Source organism: Nestor notabilis, unplaced genomic scaffold (assembly GCF_000696875.1).
Source record: "Nestor notabilis isolate BGI_N333 unplaced genomic scaffold, ASM69687v1 scaffold10314, whole genome shotgun sequence".
In the NCBI taxonomy this organism is placed as follows: Eukaryota; Metazoa; Chordata; class Aves; order Psittaciformes; family Psittacidae; genus Nestor; species Nestor notabilis.
Window position 1 is genome coordinate 212,161 of NW_009926933.1, and position 22,827 is coordinate 234,987.

Genomic DNA, 22,827 nt, shown 5'->3' on the forward strand with positions numbered 1-22,827 from the left:
AATCACCAGCCCTGCAGGAACACTGGCCAGGAGATCAAAGATAGGTTCTGCTCTACAGCCAAAGAAAGAAACTGCTTTTCTAAGAACTGACACACACACCATTTCACGTTCTTCCTCTGCCAAGAGCCCTTGCTCTTGCATTACTGTTTCTAGCACTATGGTCTATGACTCTATAATTTAATATTGACAGCTAAGTTATTTAAATGCAGATGCACATCACAGGCTAGAAATATTTCAACAAGTACTAATACAGAAGATGCACACAGAGATAAATTAGTACATACTGGCTGATTTTAATTTTCAGCTGAATATCAGATCCTGCTATAAAGATTAAAAACATCTACTGTCAAGAGGTTAAATCTATTACCTAAATTGGGGTAGATAACAATGGAGAACAGTTAAAACCTGTTGATTACCTAATACTACTCACTATCCTCTTCCTAACTCATACTAAAAAGAGATTAACTATAGGTACAGAAGGTAGATGAATGCATCTAGTAGGTAGATGATGCACCTAATGCTAGACTGTCTTTAGTATTTAAAAATAGACCTTGCTCTCAGACACATGTCAGTTCCAATGTCCTTGGGGAATCCCATCAGAATCAGGACTTATGGTTCTGTGTAAGTTCAGCTCTTTAAAGAAGAAAGGCAACCTTAAGGGCAATGCATAATGCACAAACTCAGCTGAAGCTCAGGAACACCTGAAGATCTCTAGGAAGCCCTACAGAGACAGACTCTTATCAGCTTTCTCAGAGGTCTGCAGCTTGAGGATTTCTGCTTGTAACAGATTCATTGTCCTTCAGGCATGCTAATTATGCAGCCAAATGTAATTAAATGTTTTCAAGTAATAAATAAACAGTAGCTATCATTATGCCACATGACTGCTGCTGACAGACAACACCATGATCCTGTTGAGTGTGCACACAGGTAGTGTGCAGGGAGAGCTAAGAGCTCTGGAAGGCAGGTGTTAGGTAATTAAAGAAAGAGGAAAGCAACAAACGTGGAGGAGGAGGAAATCAGAGTTTTCAAAAGGACAGCAGCCATAAATTTGAAAAAGGAATTAAGATCTGTTCACTCATGTTTAATTCATGCACCACCACCGGATGAATTAGTTCTCATAAGAGAAAAATGCCATGACTGGGCAAAAATGAAAATAAAATTAAAAAAAATAGAAGGCAGAAAAAAAAGAAAAAGAATAGTGAATTACCAGCACAACACCCTCGCTGCCAAGTAGACTGACGTTTAAAATACAACATCAGTTTAGCACACCTGTAAGTCTCCTATCTGCCATCTCCAATGGCATATATTTTAATTCTACAGGAAAGGAGTTTACAAATGCCATCCCCTGAGCTGATAGATTTCCCCTTAGCTGAATCAAAATATTAATCTGTTGGGGTTACATTCCAAAGTGCTGTAAAAAATAAGGAGCGTAAAGAAGATCCACATTGGACCTTGGACCTTTCATGAAACCAGCAAAATCTACATATTTCTTCTGGTCCAGGAGCAGAACAAGAACTTGATTTACTGAAACAGCAGCATTTGGTCCCACTTTCCTTTCTAAATCCCTTCACCTGCCCTGAATGATCCTGCTGAGATTTGGTCAGCTGCCTGCAGCCCCTTACTAAGAGCAGTCGTGTATTTACATGACAGGTAGCACCATTCTTTTAAAAACACCTGGTTTGCTGCACAAGTCAGCTTCTTACTGCTCAGTTTGGCTGCTGAATTTAACTTCACAAATCATTAGAATTTCTTCATTAGGCATCCTCTTGTCTCAGGCCGAGAGCCTTAGAATATTAGAGGGCAGCATGCTCTAGTTAAAGAAAGCACATAAGCATGTCCATGAATGGCAGCATTGCTTGACTTAAGCACACAGGTACATTTTGCTGAAGTTTTCAATAAAACTAAACCAAACCAAAACCCAAACAGAAATAAATCTCAGCAGGCTGCAGAGACAAGTGAAGTCCTGTGATTTCAAAGGGTTGTTCATCAGGATCCATGCTTGAAACCTAGCAGCTGTTTTTCTGCAGTTCCCAGGACTTTTGCTGTAGCACGTTATCCTCAAACAGTGGTCTCATTTTCTGCAGGCAATCCATTTATGCCGGATCAATGCCATGGATGAGGTATGTAGGACTTGGCCCAATAGTAAGAAAAACAGGCATGCAACTCGTGCTTTAATAAGGCAAGCAGCAAAACCTCTGTGGTCAGACTGACAGCAGAAAGAAGACAGCTTTTCTGTTGAAGTCTGAAGATTTCCACCCACTTTCATACCATACACAATGGAGCGCTATATTTGCATAGTGATGGCTGTACTTTAGACAATTTATTTAAGCACTTTAAGCCTTTCACTGATAAACCAGTAGTTAAAATTGTCTACTTTATTTTAGAATCTCAACAATGTGACCAGCAACTACAGGCCATCACTTAAGGGATTTGTTCTATACCCTTCATCTCTACCCAATAACCTTCATGCCCTGACATAATTAACTATACGTTTCTGGAGAGCATTTCTGTATGCTCCACCACAAAGTTCTCTATTTTATCAGAGAATTTACAGAAGAGGCCACATTTTTTCTGAGTTTTGTATCACAAGTTATTATTTTAAATAATCATTAAGCACAAAATTACTTTGTCTATCTTCATTTCAAACTTTTTTCTGCTCAACCACTGAAACACTTTTCCAGAGGTTCATGTTAAAGCAAAGTGTAAATTTAAGTGTTTTATCCCCTTGACAGCATAAGCTGTGGGAGCAGTATTTCACTGCCAGTTCAGCCTCTAACATGGGCACAATAGTACCAGTGAAATGGAACTGGGTCTCTGGGACAGGAGTGCTCTAAGCACATTTATACACATAAAACTTACACAATGGAAGTTGAACTTCCTCCTTTAGCTAAAAGGTATAAACATCCTGAGAAAACCCTGGATAATTCATTCAAGAGTCCTGATCCTTAAAGAAAGATGCTTGTTGGTCTTCCAAGTGGGCTCAAACAACTGAAACTCTCCTTTCATGGGCGCCCTTACAAACTGAAATGGAAATCAAGAATACAGCCAAGGGTGAGAAAGGATATGCAGAAACACAGGGTCTATGCTGGTGACTAACTCTGATTACAGCAGGCCTGACTTACAAGTAGGCAGTGAGTGCTTTATCCTTCTACATTATCAAACAAGAGTTACAACTTGTCTAGAGATGAAGTTCAGCATGGAAAAGATTAAGAGCCATCAGACAAAGCTAGTATTAGCCAAGAACAAAAGTTAAAGCTTACAAGTAATTACTCCTCCTTTCTAACAGCCTGGTGACTTTTTAATCCTTCTTCTGGCATCATATGCTTCTGCAGCACTTCATCTGAACCCAAACAGGCATCTGTTAAGCACATCACTGGCTCCAGTGTGACAGACCAGCTCAAATTCCTACAACCTAGCAAGTTCATTTTTGGAGCTGGATATGAAATGGTGAATTCTGATCTGTATTATTATTTTTTGGATTCCAGTGTAAGAGGAATTTTTTTTGAGGGGAACTTCATACACAGCTGAAGCCCTGGGTGCTGGATTCACTGTAACAGTCATAAAAGCTGAATATTTTTAAGCCATTCTTTTATGAGGTTGGTTTGAAACAACTCTTTTGGACTTGGAATTAAGGGTTTAGATTATGGGTGGGAGATTACTGGCCAATGGCCATTATCTTCACTGACTGGTGTTTGATGAGCCACTGAGCCTTCAAGGAAACCATCTGCCTGTCCCCTCAGCCAGAAGGCTCCTAGCCAGAGAAAGCCAGCGAGAAGCAGAAGACATCTGCCTATGCAAAGAAGGAGTAATGTGAGAAGCTTTCTCTGCACCTTGTATGGCCCTCACAAAGGCACATTTGTAAGTACTCCTTCCAGGAAACAAACCATATGAGAAGTGGTAGACAAATTTCTATCCCTCTGTGTTCTCCTGTTACCCCTAAGCACATCAGTACAGCTGAAGCTGCCATCAAGAATCCTGTAACTTTTAACGCAGGATCATCATCTTTGTGTAACAGCTTTACCCACTGCCTTGTTCCCCCATTCCTAAATGCAGCTGGAATGAATGCTGTACCTTACTGATTTTTTTTCCAAATTCCATTCCACTGGTGTTCTAAGTGTTTTAATTAAGAAAAAAAAAAACAACAAAAAACCAAACAACCACAAAACCCACCAAACCCACAACCACAAAACCCCTAATATTTTTTTATAGCACCAGCACCTAATGTCCTGCAAATCCTGTAAATATCATGCCCCCTCCATACATGGACTCCCATCCCCATGCTGCCCCTGCACCCAGAGAGGCTACCTGTACTATAAGCACATTATACACTCCACCCTCTCACAAATGTCCCCACCCTTGAATTCTCTTCTGTGACTCCAATCTCTACTACAAACCTGTCCTGCTCTTGCACAGCAAACCACATACTCCAGCTCAGGAAATACCGAGAAGGGAAAGAATAAAAGTAGAAAAGATGCACTGGTATCAGCACAGATGTTTCCTTTTACCAGAAAATGTCAATAGTTACATTTTCTGGTTCATTTTCCCTTAATTTTCTATACCAGCACCACATTTAGTGGTGTGTTCAAAATCTTTGTAGCATGAGTTTTGCTTAGAAATAGAGCTCAGCAAATACATTCATTTAGACCTCAAAACAATCTTAGTTGTACTTTCATTCCCTCTTCTTAACATCTAGAAAAGGGAATTTTGCTGTTAGAAAGGCTGAATGGAACTTAAACCCAAATAAGCTCAAAGTCATAACACAAAACATTTTTAACTGTGAGGTTGAATATCTGTTCAACAGCGGGAGCAATGGCTTGTTCGTGTCTTCACATCAAGACTGGATTCCTTTCTGATCGGTACTTTTTTCTCAGCACAAGTTACTGTTTAAGTACAGGGATAACCAGAGCCTCACACTTCCTTCTGGCTTAAAATCTATAGCTCTATGATCATTCCAAAAAAACATCATGGGAAAACCTACATTACAGGGTAATTGCAGAAGGCACGGTTTCTATTCCTCATGCTTGCCCTTCAGATATGCCTTCTCATCCAGTGAGAGAACAGAGAGACTCTTTGACTAATTGCACATAGGCATTGTCAAGTGTCAAGTGCTTATGGTGAATGCTTGAGACCAATTTGTGAAGTTAAAAATAAACTGTGGAAAAAAAAAATCTGCCAAAGAAATCCACACAGCAAAAATATGAGGGAAACTGCAGCCTTTTCTCAAATACTCTGTGAGCACTCAATGAGGGCGAGTTTGTCACATAAATGATTCAACAAAATTATTTTCTCAGTTCTTTTTAGAAGCCAGGTTTCATCAAACCAAGACCTGAAGTCCAAACATGTTTCTAATTGCAGCATTCTGTTGATTGACCTAGAATGGTATATTCATATTCACATAGTACACACACCCTTGGTAACCAATCAGACATATTTTAAGTCCAGATGTAGATGGACCCTTATTTAGGCTAAATCAGAGTTCAGTTAAACCACACCACATACAGATTGTCAGGACAGACTATAATCAGTTATTTATAACAAATTCCCTATTTTATTTCAGTGGGACAGATTAACTTATTTCATGCAGTATTTGTTAAATTAAAAGCTGCAACAATGATTTATTAAATAGGCTTCTCCCACATACTGAGAGCATATCCTTAATGAAATTTTTGTTTGTATATTACTGCAGCCAAAATCTTCACTAAATCTCAACAGACATTTGTGGATTTAGTACAGAACCAGACGCTTTCCCCATCCTTCTCCAGCAGAGGCAGAACACAGTCCTTTCAGAACTGTCAGGAGAATGATAAGAGCATGTAAACCAATGAATGAACAAATGTACACCAGAACTTCTGCACTTTAAACCACGCAAACAATGGGACAGTCACTGAAACTGAACGATGGGAACTGAAAGTGGATTAAAAAGGTATTTCATACGATGTGTGATTAGATGATAGAGCTCATTGCCAGGGAGAAAAGGCACAGCGGCCATGAACTTATCCTGACTTAAACTGATGATTTGAATGTTTGGAAAGATACACAGTCCATTTAGAGTAATGTCATTAACTACATGTAAAACTGTGTGCTTTGGTAGTTATCTGTGAGAAACCAGGATTAGACCTCTGCATTATAAAGCATTATCCAACATCTGTCAGGTTGTTCCATTTTCCTCAGGATTATTGACACGATAGGCACATGTGTATAAGCCACAAAGGGCTGTTTTGTGATGTGCAGCCTTTCCACAAACAGAAAAGAGAATCTATAAAGTCTAATTTGGAAATACAAGCAAAACTTTCAGAAAACTACACATTAGAAATGCATTTCTAATCTTTTAATGATAGACCACAAAGCTCTGATTTTTGATGGCCACAGTTCTATATATCTCACCCTTTGACTGCAGAAGTTCCAAAATATCCTCCTATTGCAAACCTATCTTCTATATCACTCTCCATTCCTTTAACTGAGATGTGTTAGTCAACGACTGGCTGACATTCAGGACTGAAATCTATAAACCGTTTCTTAGACTGGTTGATGACCTTAAAAGTCTGTAAAACAACAGTGTATATGCAAAGGTCAGTGAAGATTTCAGAAATCACTCCTGCTCCCAGTGCTGACATTACCCATTGTCTGTGCTGCTGAGCCCATCTGACATATTTAAGCTGGTTCACTGTTTAGAGTAGAAGATAAATATCCAGAACTCAAATTTCTGCTAATGAAAGCTTTCGTTAAGAGATAAGGTTTGGAAAACTTCTATATAGACACCATTCAGGTACTCGGGCTTTCTTCCCCTTGCCAGAAGCTGCAAATGTCAGTGTCCTGTGAGCAACATACAGTAGGTAAAATGTCATATGATGGCCTTTCGTTTGCCTCATTGTGGTAAACTCCACGGATTCTGCATTCATTCATTGTGTCAGCACTACAAGTCCAAAGCAAATAACACCTAAGCTGATTCTATGTGATAGCTGTAGAGAAGAGGAGAAGTATTTAGGACACCACAGTTTATTCACAGCTCCATCAAAAGCATATGGCACCTATAGGAAACTTCTGCAACCCAGTTTCTCTAGCGATGAAATGAGAAAAGCTGTCACTAAGTTTGATTGATTTGTGATTAAAAAAACCACATGGAGTTCATCAGACAAAGACTAAAGACTAGGTAAAACACTTTTGTTCTATGTTTTTTCTGGTCTTTAAATCAGGCAAAAATAACCCAGCGGAAGTCACAGAGTGGGGAATAAGTAGACAACACAGCAATATGGTCAGGATTTTCTAACTTAACCACTAACTTTTCAGATTTGGATTATCCCCCATTGAAGACACTCTGCTGAAAAGACCTTATTTTCACAGGAGCTCGGTCGTGTTAAAGACAGGTCTCTGCAGAGGATGTTGCAAATTTATACCTACAAGACGGCTCACAAAAAATCCCAGGGAATTTTAAGCCTAGGCCAGAATGTCACAGTGATCACTTACACGAATATCACAGTTAGATTTGACTTCTATGTGTCATAAAAATGAGGACATGTAAAATATAAGTTGCAAACAAGAAACAAATAGTTCTGGCCTTGGCAATGTATTAATTCCTCGACCTATGTCTATTTTTCAATAGCACTGTGCTTTCCTCTGCTGTTTAAGTCTTTGTTAGATGCTGACAGCATTCACTCCTCTGTTTAGACATTAAAATGCGTTGCACAGGGTCCTTGTTTTAAAACAGATTAGGGTCCTAAAGCCTGAATGGTGTGATTTGCTCAGCACTCTCCACTGCCACAAAAATCAACAAAAACCAGGAGTACAGCACAAGTAGTGCTCAGATCTGTGCAGGATAGAGCTTTACATTTATAGGTGTAAAAAAGGACACAGAGAACTTGAACTAATTACAAAGCTTTTCCCCTTAACACCACGTATGAAAAAAGGAGGATAATTTTTTCTTGTAAATAGGTATATTGAGAAGTTAACTAAAAATAAAGCCAACCTAGATAATCTTAAGGTCCTTTCCAACCCTAACTATTCTGTAGCAGAAACAAGAGGACTTTGTCTTAACATTAGTGCCCAACAGCCTACACTGAGATTCAGTCTGCACCGTGCTCTGCATTACACAAGTATAAGGGACATGATTCAAAAAGCAGGGTGAATAATGCCATGGCTGACCATGACCATCAGATCTGAACCAGGCTTTCCCTAGGGTTTATAATATACTTTTAGCACATACCTTAGCATGTTCATAGTAGGCATCTCATATTTCAGGGCCTGTATTCTCAGGGCCCTGGATTGTACCATGAAATAAGCCCCTTCAGACCTACTGTTTCACCTCAGCAATAAAATACCCAACAGATGGAAAAAAACTTCCCACCATCTAGATAGGGAGCTGACACAGTGTAACTAAAGAAGAGTTTTCCAGGAGTTTTTATCAAAGCTAAGCACAGAAGTCAGACATCTTTGGACTCATTCGATGTAATTATCCACAAATCCAATCCTTCCATTTCCAAACCTCCTTTACACATAGATTGATAATAAACATTTCAGAAGCAGCATGAAATTTTTAGAGGCTGTACAATTTAAACTTGTTCCCACATAAGCCCACGGGAAAACTGCAGCAACAGGAATTCCTGACCTGTGAAGAAAGCTGCAGATTTGGGCATCACATCTGGGAAAGAACTGATTTCAAGATCACGTATTTAAAATACACTGTGAAGTCCCACATCACGGGAAATACTGAAATTAGCTTTTAGCATTATGCAGCCTATTTCTAAACACAAGCATCCTATGTTTTAAAGGTAATCCAAGTTATCTTAGGCCCAATAACATACCAACTGCCACACGGATTCTCCGAGATACCTGTGGCAGAGCAAAACCCCTCCTGGAGAGCAGTTTCATTTCTTCAATAGCACTTTACCTAGAGCTGTCATTATAACGAGAACACTTACACAAGAGCACTGATAACTGACTGAAGGGGTATGTGACTTGGATTAGGTGTAGTTTTAAACAAATGCCTTCAATAAACCTTTCAGCTTCACATATTATGGTCTTGAGGGAGTTTTACTTTTCAGAAGAAGAAAAACTATTAGCAAAAACTATTTCCATCGTCCTCCCCAGTACTTGTAGAATCCCTTGTTTTATTTTCCTTAATTTAGGTCTAAAATCTGCAAAGCTCGAGCTTGGTAGCAGACTCCTCAATGTACCTTTCAGTGTATAAAATCTACACAGAGTCACACAGAAAAGATTTTGATGACTGCCTAAGGTAGTGTCACACCACATGGCAATTGTGCTGGTTTGCATTCTGGGGAGATAAAACATAGCAGATCACAACTAAATCCAACTAGGTACATGTGGCACATGAAGCAGGAGACAGCAGCACTACACTGCATGGGAATCAGGTGAAAGCATCAAAGACAGTCTAAGATGGCAGTGTGGCACGAGAGTCTTACCACTGAGGTATGAAACTTGGCAAGACAAAGTACCAAATGCTGCCAAGATCAGAGTTCGTCAGCTTTTCCAAGCAGTAACTAAATGCCTCAATCTTCACTAGCTGGGATCTCTAGGAATCTATGCAAATTTGGTGTAAGGCATCTACTTTAAAAAGACCATTGAGGTACTGACTTAGATCACCTTTAACTGTTGCAGAATTTCACCCCTAAAAAAGTTTCACCGCTGGTATAAATCAATAAAGTTCCATAGAAGTCAGAAATCACTCTGTGCTATCCCAGCAGTGTCCCAGACCCAAGGATTTTTTTCTAATTGCTTCCTGGAGAAAAAAAGAAGATTATTGTTTATATGAAAATCTAATTTAAGAGTGAAGACAGACACTCACCCTTCTTCACTCTCTTCTCCTCCTCCATGGAGGAATCTGGAACAGTTACAGACATAACGCATGCACATTTTTAATACCTGCATGCATGCTGTGACTTAAAACATGCCAGAATATCCCAATATCCTGGCTCCAACCCTGCTAATCATCTCCATTTCAAAAATGGAATGAGGATTTATGAGGAGATTAATTGAGAAACGAGACTGAGGGGGTGGGGGACAGCCTTGCCCATCTGGGAAATGAACCCAGTGTCACCTTTAACCTCCAAGTAATTCTTTGTCACAGAGCACAAAGCAACTCATCATACCAGAACAGCAGCAGGACAGAAACCAAGCGGAAACCTATCTGGTTAAACACCTTCTTTCCCAGGGATTAATTAAACGGCATGGTTAGAGCACTGCTGTTATTGTGGTTATAGCACCACTAAAGGCTTGTTTTAAGGTGATCTCTCCTAAAAGGTGACCTAGCTGCTGCTGCAAACAAGAGCAAAGGCCAGTGGATACCAGGCTGAGCAGCTACTCCCCAAAGCCTGAATTGCTATTTCTCTCGGGTATCCTGGCCTGACTCAAAAAGCTTTGTGGCAGCCTCCCAGCTCTCCATAGCAGCCACTGGCTGATCTGTTTGGTGACTGTTGGTACTGAGGGGCAGAAGCAGGAAGGAAGAGAGTCCTTATGCCCCAATCCCCACAGTAGCTGAACCTTGGCTATTCTGTAATCTCTTCTCTTCCAGTTTACCTGCAACAGAAGGAGTGGGTGACGAAATGACAGGAAGAACAGACCAGTATAGTGGTTGTGGTGTTAGTAATGGGTATGAGAAAGCCAGAACTACAAAAGGAAGAATAAGATCCAGAAGAAGGAATCCTCCAGAGGGCACAAGCAGACCTGACAGAATGCCTAATCATAGTGAGGAAGTGCAGAAGAAGAATTATGTACATGTGGTTTGAATTTTGGTTTTACTGTTTCAGGTAGAAAAGATGATTTAGAAGTCCCTCTCTAAAGTCTCTTTCATTTGCTTTAATTGTCTCGTTATCATCTGCCTAGAAAGGGTCAAACCAAAGCGCACCATCTGTGCCATACATGAAGAAAGTATCTGGGAGAATACATCTGGCAATTTCAGATCTGGAATTAGGATGCAAAGGCCAATGAGACCAAGTTTCTCTTAACAAGACAAAGTTTGTAGCAAATTAATAAATTCAGAAGTAAAAAACCAAGGCATGCCTAAGATGAAGATACCCAACAAGAACCTGGATCCAGTGTACAAAGCAGAGCAACAGCCTGGCGAGTCTTCAAGAAGGCATGATGGATTACATTAATGAAAGAGACAAAGTTGGCCTGCATACCTCTGAAGGTACAAGAGAGTAACTCTGTATTTTCTGGGGCTGGTAGAAAATGGACTCAATTTCTAAGAATCCTACCTTAGTGTTGCTTCCCAAATGTCCTTAAAGTCATTGCTGAAGACGAATGACGATAATGGATGCAAGTTTGTTATGCTGAGTGCCACAAAATTGCACAGAGCAAATTACTTGTGCCACCTTTGTAAGAGGTTGAATGTGTCATGCTCCTAAAGTGCTGTTGCTCAAGCATCAGCAAGACCTCCCTGCAAATCAATGAAATAGAGCCTTGCTACACATTCTGCAAGTTCTATTTTTGTCCTTTCCTAACACAACTTCCAAACCTTTCTCCTCCCCCACGCCCATGCCACAGATCCCCAATTCACACAGCTAAAAGCACAGAACACCTCCAATTTTTTTCCAACAGATTCAGTCCTTGAAGATGAAATTAATTTTTCCCTTTCTTTGAAAATCATCTTCATTCAGCCAGGCTCCTAAGGGAAATTAATGAGTGCTCACTGAATATGTTTACATAAGATCTCCTCAGGATTTATGCTATTAAGCATTAGGCGTGTTTTAATCTGCCCTCTAAGGGACAGAGAAGCTGACGTGGCTGGCCAAAGATGTCTCAATACAAGGAATACTGTCCGCTCACTGCTGGCAACATTGCACATGCTAACACACTTGGCTTTGTAGCGGGCAACTACAGAGACTAGCAGCAGAGCATGGGGTTACAGCTGAATAAAACCCACTGATTTAATCAGAAGTGTTCAGGGCTCTGTTGTCAGCAAGATGCTGCAAGACCAAGACATACTCAGAGTGCAAAAGGCTACTGTAAGAGCCTGGCTTTCAGCACAGCCCTCACTCCCCTGAGCCACCACTAATGGCTGTCCCCACTGCCAGCAGTGGTGACTCTCTATGCTATTGAATAGGAGGGAGGCCTCTTGCACTCCTCCAGTAACACACAAACAAGCCTGTTGCATGCTTCTGCCCACTCAAATGTATTTTCTCCCACTGCTCTACACTGGTCCCCAACTGCTCATTCCCAGGCAGTGTTTCTCTCAGAAGTCTCTCTGTCATAGAAATTTTATCACTGATTGTTAATTCGAATTCTTACTGGGCTCCACAACCAGAGCTTGGCCTATGATATAGGCTTCTCTGGAGTTAAAAACATTCTTTTGCTAGTTCTTATTTACATAAAAGAAATCATACAGCTCTTTATATAACAATAGTATGTATCATCATAGTGAAATATGTACATGTGCAAACATACATGCAGTATGTTTTTGTGCACACATACATACACTTCATTTTTATAGGGTAAATTGTAAATCCAGTTCTTGAACGACCTCTCAGACTGATTGGTTATATTATGTCTCAGCAAGGAAAAAGCCAGCTACCTTCTCTCTGTTGTAACTTTACTAGAGCCAGATGTCTTGCATCAGTAACGACTGCAGTCTAGCATGGCTGTTGGATCAAGACAATATGATTTCAGCAATGATTAAAGATGCCTGTGGCTTCTGGGCACACAGGAACAAAGGAAACCCCTCTGTTAGAAGAGGGGGTACGTAAAATTCACCGCTGCCTCCACATCTGCAGTTTTGCCCTCTTAGTTACAAAATAATAGAATCAGATTAATGAACAGAAAAAAGGAACTATTACTATACTGACCAGTTTACAAAGCCTATCCTGCAGCTCCTTTTGACTCCTTGTTTCCCCAGGTAAAGCTAGCCAGCTGAAGCAGAGCGGTACAAAAGCCACTATGTCATGCAAATTCAAGAGCCAAAACTTAACTGGGTATCATTTTTGTTTTCAATAAATAAATACAAATCCAATGCCACCCTGAAGTCCAGGAGTACTGTATTAACACTCTTGTCAGCTGTAGGGCTTTTGGACTGCTATATATTTTTTTTTCTTTTATAAGTCTATTTAAACCTGTCTGTATTTCAGTTTGCTAAGGCTGTTTAGCCACGTATGAACTCCATTCATGGCCAGCTGTAATGAATGTCACAGACTGTAATCCAAGCAGGCAGTTGTGCTGGTTTTCTGGAGATCCTCATTCAGGAAAAAAAAGAACAAGAGTAGTTTTAAGATTCTGTAAATGCTGAGCTGCTCACTGTGAAAATGCATGGTACTTGCTCTCCACAGAAAGCAAGGCTTGCAAGTGGGGTAGGGAGGAAGCCTGTTTACACCAGCCCTCTCTGAGCTGACAACTTATTTGTGATGTTTTAGTTTAGAGGCAATATCATGCATTTGGTTTAAAAGACAGATATAAACATCTTATACCCCTGATGGATACAGAGCAGACTATGTAAAATTCCTGCCCTGTGGGCTGCATGGTAAAGAGCAGAACAAGTTTCTTCTTGGTATAAATTTAAAGGGAGGACCTACAATATGGAGAAATCTTCAAAGGCCAGTCAGGTTTCCAGTCCAACAACCCTGCCAAGTGTTCCTTTAATCCTTTATTTACCAGTAAATCTGCCGCTCTGTTCAGCAGTCTTTTACTGGTATTGGGTTTCAGCTTGAAACCCAAAAGCTGTAAGCATATGCTATGTAGCCCTAATGAGAAACTCAATCTATTAATGAGCAGACCTTCTCCACAGGACCAGGTCTTGGCAACATGAGTCAGTTCCTGAACTTTCACCTCCCACTTGGCAGCACACCAGACTAACTCCACATCTCTCAGCTGGCTTACATTATCAGCTCATTATTAACATACATCAGGGCCAGATCTCTTTTACATGCACCCAGCAAACAGGAAACTACACAAGGGGAGGGCTCCTCATTTTTGTCTGACTCTGGAGCTCATAAAAATGACTAATTAGAACCAGCCATAGCAGAGGCACTCTGCAGATTTGCTCCCATGTTCTCTGCCTGTGCACGCTAGTCCTGACTTGGGATAAACACCATGAAATGCTATGGTAGTCCCTGACTGTCTGCAATAATCAAGCATCCCTTCCCTCTGCCACAGTATCTTAGTTCTAATCACCAAGAGCTTGTAAGAAGCAGAGATGTGCTATTCTCCTTATTTTGCAGCAAAGGAATCATGATGCAGACAGAGTAAATAACTTGTCTATTGTCACACAAAGTCTACTGCAAAGAAAGCTGGGTTTCTTGAGATCAGCTCCTCTGCATGGACTCCCCCCTGCAGTAAAGAGAACTGTGGGAACTCTGTGCAGCCAATTTCAAAAAGGAATGGTGTATATTTTAGATCTACACGCTTGCATGGGTTCAGAGACCTAGGTTCAGAGTTTCACTTTGAAGTGGCCTGCAAACCACCAGCAATGTACACACCACACTTTGGGAAAGCATTATAGGGAGTCTCTCATGGTGAGAGTTGTCTCTCATCAAGCATGGAAGATGATTCTCTTGCATAGTAAGCACTATCCTTAATGACCTGCTACTACTTGTTATGAGTTGTCTCTTTTTCCTTACACAGTTGGTATTCTTTACTTTTGTTCTCTAGTCCCCACTCCTCACCAGTCAGCCTCATGTTCAGAAGATTTTGAAAAACAAAAGAGATTTTCTTTCCTCCAGATGCCTGGTTCAAATCCAGTCCAGCCAGGCAGTAACCAAAAGTTGCATTAGGTTGATAACTGTGTCCGTATCACGAGCACAGATGCCAGCACACAATCAGTGTCCACCTCAGAAAGTGTAATTGGAGACACAGAGAGCAAGAAAGGTCAGGAAAGTCTCCTCAGGTCAGAAAGGGGGGTATTAGTAATGTGGATTACACTAATGCTGTTACACAGCATTCTGTACCTGGAGTCATCTTTGGTTAAGGTACATATCTCAATGTGTAGAGCTCATACCTGTTTTGAAACAATCTTTCAAGAAAGTTAGCCTTATCATGAATCAATAGAAAATTTAGCAAAATCTCAGAGCCTACACAAGCCCCTAATTTTCTCTGGCTGCTCAAAAGGTAGCAACTTATATTCTCTTTTTAAAATTAGCTGTGGTTAGTATTATTTTTTGGAGCTGATGAATTTTGTAACTAGCCTCCTGTCCAGACTGAATGTATGCACAGACGCTCAGAGCCAAAAATCTGTTCTCGTTTAATCCACAGTAGAACAGGTAAAGAGTAAACACATTCCACATAGGTTCTTGTCTTGCTGCTTCAACCTCTCATAGCAGTGCAGTAGGCAAAATGGACCAGGTAGCTGCCAATGACCTGCTGTTGCAAGAGGTTTTTGTCAGCTCTGCCCCTCTGAAAGTTCTCACACTGATAACTAGAGGAGAACTAATACAAAATATTCTTATGGGACCAAATACCTTCCAAATGCAAAGGAGGTAGAAATAGATTTTAACTATGTAGAATGCACCATCTTTTCCAAAACTACAGTTGATAAACCCGCAGTTATCCAAACCGAAGTGACACTTCATGGAAGCAATGGTGATCAGAAAAACAGAATGCTTTGGATCAAGCAGTCAAGAATAAACTATACAAGTATTCACTTGTAATTACATTAAGATGGTAAACTCTGAATTCAGATGAAAGTTTTGATATCCACAATAATGTTAAGGTAATCCCACAAGAGAGGCACCAAATTCTCCTAGAACTGGATTACCATAGGCCACTGATTTCTAGGTACATAGAGATTCCAAGAGTTCTTTTACAGAAATAAAAGCCTGGGGCCTTAACTAGTTCTCAGAAAATGGTGTGGGACCTTTGAAAGGGCAATTACGTAATGGAAGGTGGTGTTACTGAAATTATAAACCCCAAGATATTAATGTGCATCAATATATTATGGTCAACTCAAAGACAAAATATCTATTTAAACATTTTCATAACACTTTAAATCATTCATATTGTTCAACATGATGAGGGATGCCAACATTAATAAACGATGTAGAAGAAGAGACACTAAAACCTGTTAGATATTCAATACCAGTCTCATTACAAACAGCTGAGTAATTTCATTCTCAATGATGTTTTATTGTAGTTAAAGAAAGTCTTACTCCTCTTAAGAACAAGGGTATGATACTAGTCCAGATAAGCCAATATACTTACTCCTGACATTCTTGCTATGTGGGACTGACCTCTGAAAATCTAGGCAAGATAAATTAAAAACTTTACCTAATACAAGTGACACCTTCTCATAAAAAATAACCTGTATTCCAGCAGCATTTTAAACTGTTTCCCCAAGATCACGATGCAAATGCAACTAGTGTGCCCCATGGTAGGCACCTACACCTAAGGATAGGGCTAGCCTCTATTTTGTCTTAAATACATGCTCAGGCAACCTGGTTTCAGAGACGCAAAGATCCCTCAAGTCTCAGCAAAATTAGCTCCATTAGGGAACAAATCACAATCTCGTGCCTACATATGGATTTAGCAATTTCACTCTAGATTACCCAATTAGAAAAAACACTGGCTCTTTTCCTTCCCTAAATGCTTTCAAATTAATGGGGAAAAAAAAAAACAAAACCAAACAAACCACATAGCAATAGCTGAACAAAGATTGGTACTGCGTGGAATGTGAATGTAAATCTCCCAAGATTCAATTTTAAGTAGAAGCAAGCTTAAGCAAGGTGTTTACTGCTCAGCATTCCAAATTGCCACACCAGCCTTATCTTACATTTAAAGGTTTTAGAGACACCAATACTACTTTTCATTAGTATATATGGTGTTTTCAGTCCGAAAGCTATAAATGCTGCTTTCTGCTGAATAACCTACCAAGCATCGTTATTAAAACTAACTGCCCTAACATCAAAGCCAAATACAGCAAACCAGGTGCTGACTCACAGCTGTCCCGTTACCGTTATCTCCTCAGCCTATCTTAGACCTTCCCACTGCACATTCACTTCTGACACTGAAATGGCAAACAGACAGCTGGTTTTCCAGCCAAGAATCTGTCCTGCCCTGGCTATCACCCAGCAGAGAAGCCTTTTGAGTAACTCAGTCAGCAACTTTCCTGCAACACCAAGGTTGCCTCTCCAGCAGGCCACATGGCAAAATAAGTTGATCAGTCCACTTCCACACCTCTGAATCAGACAAGTCAAAAGGAAAATTAACAAGTCTTGACTGTAGCTAAGCAGAAAGTGTGATAAAATAAACAATAATCAACTTATTTCCAAGACTATATTCTTTTCTCATGGTTGGAAATGTAATGAATAACCTACATGCAAGTCTTAAACACATGAATCTTACTCAGCAAGTCCAAATTGACTAAGTATGTTACTGATTTCTAGAAGATTAATGGCAATTGTCAGAGCTACCTCCAAACTTCCAGTACTTCTACACAAACTGGAGCTGTATTTCCTGAGAACTTCTGCCAACCTCAACCATGCACAGCACAGATGACTCTTCTTCCTTGGTCTTTCCATTCAGTTCCTGTGAGTGCTTTATCAGACAATGCGTGTGCTTAGAATGACAGGGATACACCTAGTGATTATTTTCTGGCATATCTCTCTGTTTCATAGCTGCAGTTACAGGATCAGTTCTTAGCTATTACATAAATCAGCATCTGAGTCTGATGTGGGCTAGGAACATTTTCTAAGTATGAGCTTCATTTCCTTTAAGAAAACCAACTCTCCCACTTTTCCTTCAAGCTGATGTACATAGATTACTCTATCTGCTTAAGCAGCAACAAACCACAGACGCAAAAGATTTATGAAACATTAGTGGCACTATTAAAGCAAATAAATGGTTTTCTGATAGAGGTTTTAAAGTTGTTAATACAACAGCATAAATAAGCCCCCTTGATGGAATATTAGTGGATGGCAGGAATCCATCTCATGATATAGTCAATTAGGGAATTTCCTGAACATACTTAACTGGCAAATAACAGCCAACAAACAACTTTGTCCTGTTAAATCTCCTTCTGCTCTACATTTTCCATTCATTTCCTTCCAGCCTCAACACTACCACCAATTCAAAGAGCTTCTACTGAACCATAAGAAACCTCACAACAAAAACCTCAGGAACTAAAGATAAGTGTTCCTTTGGCTTTTTAAACTTCTACAGTTCTCATTAGAAATGCTGCCAATTGAAACAAATCACTAAAGATGAGCACGGTCTCCCGGTCAGAAACTCTTTCCATGACTGACATGTAGCAAACAACATATTTCCTGCTAACATGCGAGAATACACATCTTAGACATAGCTTCATTCATGCTTTCAGCAAGCTGCAGGAAAGAGAGCAAACACACACATAGAACTTCTCCAGTCCTTTAGAACAGCCCTTCCAATTGAAAAAAATATGCATTCTCAGCAGGAAACCATCAGATCTAAACACTTCACCCAGTTAATTTTTCTTTCTAAACCCCCTTAAATTCCATATTTTACATATAAATCCTTATCCCCATCTCCCAGAATTCCCTTGCATTCCCTTTCTACTATGAAAGCATCCTGAAACACTTGGGGGAACAAAGTAAAACAGTTGATCAAAATCATGATTAAACCAACATGTTTCCACTGTAGGTTTAGATTTGTATAGGTTCTTGTGACTACAGATGGGAGAGGGATTACCAGGTGTGTCAGACCTTTACCACATGTGACACTCAATAGCAAAGGCGAAGAGTTCAAGAAGCAAAAAGACAATTGCTTCAAGAAAAATGAAACCCAGCCCCATAAGCAGAGAGAATGAACTCACAGCATGTCTCCTTTTTCAGTGTGTCTGCGAGGTTGAATAAGACACTTTAAATGAAGAATATGTTTCTGTTACTGTACATCTATCAAAGAATTCCTGAGAAATAAGCATTAAGTATTTCCTTACTTAAGCATCTGAAAAGTAAATGACAGTAGAACCTTGCCACTATGTACTAAAAAGATTTAACTGCTAGACTGCCACCAAAATGGCAGTTTAAATCCTGCATAGTACTCCAATATATTGAAACTAAATCAGTGGCTTTTTTACTTCTGCTAGATGGAGAGAACAACAACATGAACTGATTTCCAGAATCAATTTCAGATTTAATACACATAGCAAAAAAGAAAAAAAAAAAAAACCCAAAAAACCAAAAACCAGATTCATTCTAGAACAGGAAAGAAAACACACTTTTTTTCTGAGTTTTCATTATTTACATCATCTGTTCAAGCTCTGCACATGGTCACTGTTGACATAAATGCATTGGTATTTATTTACAAGTGCTGCTAATCACACTGTTTAAATTTCAGTCATTCACATTGTACTATTAGATACACATCAGCTATAGTTAAGAAATGCAGACCTGATGCAAATACCTGTTATAACTTCAGGATTGCTTCCCTACCCAGCAGAAGTTGGTTTCCGCAGTTTTACAGGTGGTAAAACTGGGGAACAGACAAAAACTTGCCCAACCCACGGCAGCAACAAGACCAAAATCTATCAGAAGCACAGGATGGAAGCATTGTCACAGCAATTGCATGAGACATCAGACACATCAGGAAGAAAAATACTGTTTTGATCAGGTTTTCTGTTATGTGAAGGACAATTATATTCATACATATCAGAAGAACTTCATTCATTTTAGATGTATCAGAAGAAACCTTCCCTATGGTTTTGGAATATCTAGAGGTTAACAGGCAGATTGAAAAACTAAATCCCATCCCAATTATTTACACAATTTCCCTATTTCTTCCTTTAAAGATATGTGAGATTATTGCTGCTCTAGTTCTTGCCCTCAACAGAAACTTCGCTAAATTCCGTCTTCTGGGTATCTAATCACTCAACATTAATGTGCCAGTGAAAAAGAAGGCTGTTCTGGTGTTAAATTCCCTAGTTACTCAGATAACTGCTTTCTCTGTTCATTTGCTAGTTGCTAGGAATCTGAAGGTTCAGTGGTAATTGCAGTGGTTAAGACTTCAGTGTTATTGGAACTGAACCAAAGTCTCTGAAGTGCAGCGGGAGGTGCAGACTGTCCCAGTGTATTCACTGCTTGTGCAGGTAGTTCCCTCCCATCATTAATGACTTATTATTATTATTTATTTATTTTAATGGCAAAGTGCTTGCCTTGAAATTTTTAAGTGATCCCAGAAAACACAATAGCCTCTTGCTTCAGCGAGACACGCTCAGGAGATCTGCAGAAAAGAAATATCCTGAGTGTAGAAAGTAATACCCATGAACTCAAGGATGATACAGTGATTGGAAGGAAAAGAAAATAACACATCATTCATTTTACTGCTTATTTCTTATTATTTGTATTACACCAGATTCAAATAGGAAAAACTAGTCTATCTGCAGATTTCTAATGCATAAAATGGCATGAAAATGAACCTTCCCACCACTTTTAAAGTCCTTTCTCTTCAGAGCATGAAGGTTTTGAAGAGTCTCAATGAAAATATATTTATAAAGGGCTATGAGACTAAACAGTTTTCCTCCAAGTTCTTCCTCAAACTGAATAGTTTTCACTCTTCCAAACGTAAAATTCATCCCAGAGACAAACTGAAACTGGTACAGAAAACTTCATTTCCAACTCTGACATATTTATAGAGAAAAAAGGCCTAATAATAAGAAATACCAAGCAGCCTCAACTCTAGATGGCGTTGCCAGCTCCTCTTAGAATTCATTAGCTTGCTCTAAGGTATCAAAACCATTGTAGAATGAAGAGAAATCACGCATACCTGGCCACTCAGGTGGGTATGACTAAGATCTGATGACCTTCCTTTCTGTCTGGAGGAGAGTTTTGTAATGCTGTCCCTTGCACAACAATGCCTCTGCTACTACATTAAAATGCTGCTTAGGTCTCCTTCTGTGACAAGTCTTTATTTCAAATGATTGTTTATGAAATTTAATAGCAGCAGTTCATTCCTGGGTGATGGTGTCTTTGACACAGAATGCTTAAAGTGGAATGTGAGTGGCATTTTAGTATGGCTCCTGTACTAAATATGATGGCATGCCTGGCTAATTAAAGTGCAGATGAGCTATCATTAGGTCTGTATGAGCTAATTGCCCTTCTCGGGGACTAAAATTAAAGTTGCAACACATCTAGGGTGCAATCTTGCAGGCATTAACTTGCATTACTACACCTGGAGTCTAGTAGCAGCCAGTACCCAGAGGCAGTAATTCCAAAACTCAACTTGCAGGTCTCTAGAAAGATGGTCATTTCTCCCCACATCTACCTGAGGGCTGAGCTCTTTTGAAACTCTGGTCTCTGGGATTGAAGCAAAATCCAGTCTGTCGTGTGACCTTCCTATTTGGCAGTTGAAAGTTGATGTCAATGATTCCACACACAGAACAAGCAACCGACATCCAGGAAGTCTGCTATTTCTAACCTTACTTGATTTTGTCATATCACTCACTATTCATTTACCGGTTTAGACAAAGTGAGCTCAGAAATACTGTAAATTCTTTACCCAGACCTAAAATCCAAGCCTGAAACCTTTTTTACTGGGAACAGCTTGGTTACCCAAGTCTGGTAAAAAAAATTGCATGTTTTGCTCCTAATTGAGATTAGAAACTTAAAACCATCCATGAGAAAAAAGCTAAGGAAAAAAACCCCATCCCTCCAGTACCAATAACAGACCCCAATCAGCAGCAAAGTAGGATGAACCAGCTGCAACAGAATGCAATTGTAAAATAGCCATGTTGTGACCATCTACAAGAAGTGCCCAACTCTCCCCTGCTCTCCCTCCCCTGGATCTTTTCATTTGCTCCTTTCTGAGTAAGAGTCTCTCACAAGTTACACCCACAGGAAAAAAAATAAAATCATTAAACCACTGCTGCAATTGTTCAAGGTTTGGGCAAAGACAGGCATTTCAGAGAAATTATAGACATGAAGATAGTTAACTGACTTAATATTGATGGTGGTTTCTTGATTATGAGCTACTTTAAAACAAAACAAACCCCCTTTTCTTTCTAAATTAAGCACCTTTTCCCTTGATTTGGGTGCTTACAGGATATACCAAGTCAGAGAGAAACACATGGATGCCTGACTGTTGGCATTAGCCTTTGTAAGCTGTATTGAGTGTCACCTATTTGCGGCCACTTTCAGTGGAAGTTTAATGCATCCATCTGTAGCTAAATCCACTTGGCTAGATTCATTCATTTACTTTTAGTTTTGCCTTTAAGCATCTCTCTAGATGTCTGAAAAGAAAGAGATAAAGCAATTACTTGATTTCATCCTTAGGATTTTAGCTCTCAGCCTCGGCATGGTGCCTCTTTAGTGCTTGATTAGTGTCTAAATTCTCTACAGATTAGAGAGGGTTGCCTTCTTTCTCTGTGCATTATACACAAGGAAGAGAAAAGAAAAATCAAAGGGGTCCAAACTTCAGCAGGTATAAATCAGCTCCATTTCTGTCAGCTCCAGAGTCGCTGTGCCAATTTACACATGATAAAGATCTATTTCAAAATATTTTTCAAGCAGATATATACATTTAAGTATGCTATAAAACCTTAGTTATGATTTTAGAGTCTGAATTAATTCCATAATAAATAGCCTCTTTTAAAGACATAAATGTGCTCTCATCAAGTCAGCTTCTAGAATAAACTCCACAGGATGTTTTGAATCGGTGCCCCAGAGATCATTGACTATAAATTGGAAAAAGAGAAATGGTTTGCTCAATACATGAAGTAGGGCTGAGAACAGAAAAATAATTAGAGAAAGCTACTGTTGTAGTTCTCCGGTTTATTTCTGTCTCAAAGTCCTTGAATAATGACCCAAAACATACCAGTAGTGATTACTGTTTCCCAGTGATTAATCAGCTGCAAAGTCATCGTCTTTCTTCTTCATCATCATCTCCCTGAGAACACAGAAGGAAGCTGTGCAGTGGCTTTTTGAA

General features: G+C 39.6%; 1 protein-coding gene across 1 annotated transcript in view; it reads right to left on the reverse strand.

The window, feature by feature from the left end:
• TMEM132C (transmembrane protein 132C) overlaps window positions 1–9,854 on the reverse strand; it is a 157,090-nt gene extending 147,236 nt beyond the window's left edge. Inside the window, exon 1 of the mRNA XM_010013827.1 lies at window positions 9,800–9,854. Within this exon, the coding sequence (XP_010012129.1) occupies window positions 9,800–9,854 (55 nt within the window). The remainder of the gene's footprint in view (window positions 1–9,799) is intronic.
• Between the last annotated feature and the right edge of the window lie 12,973 nt (window positions 9,855–22,827).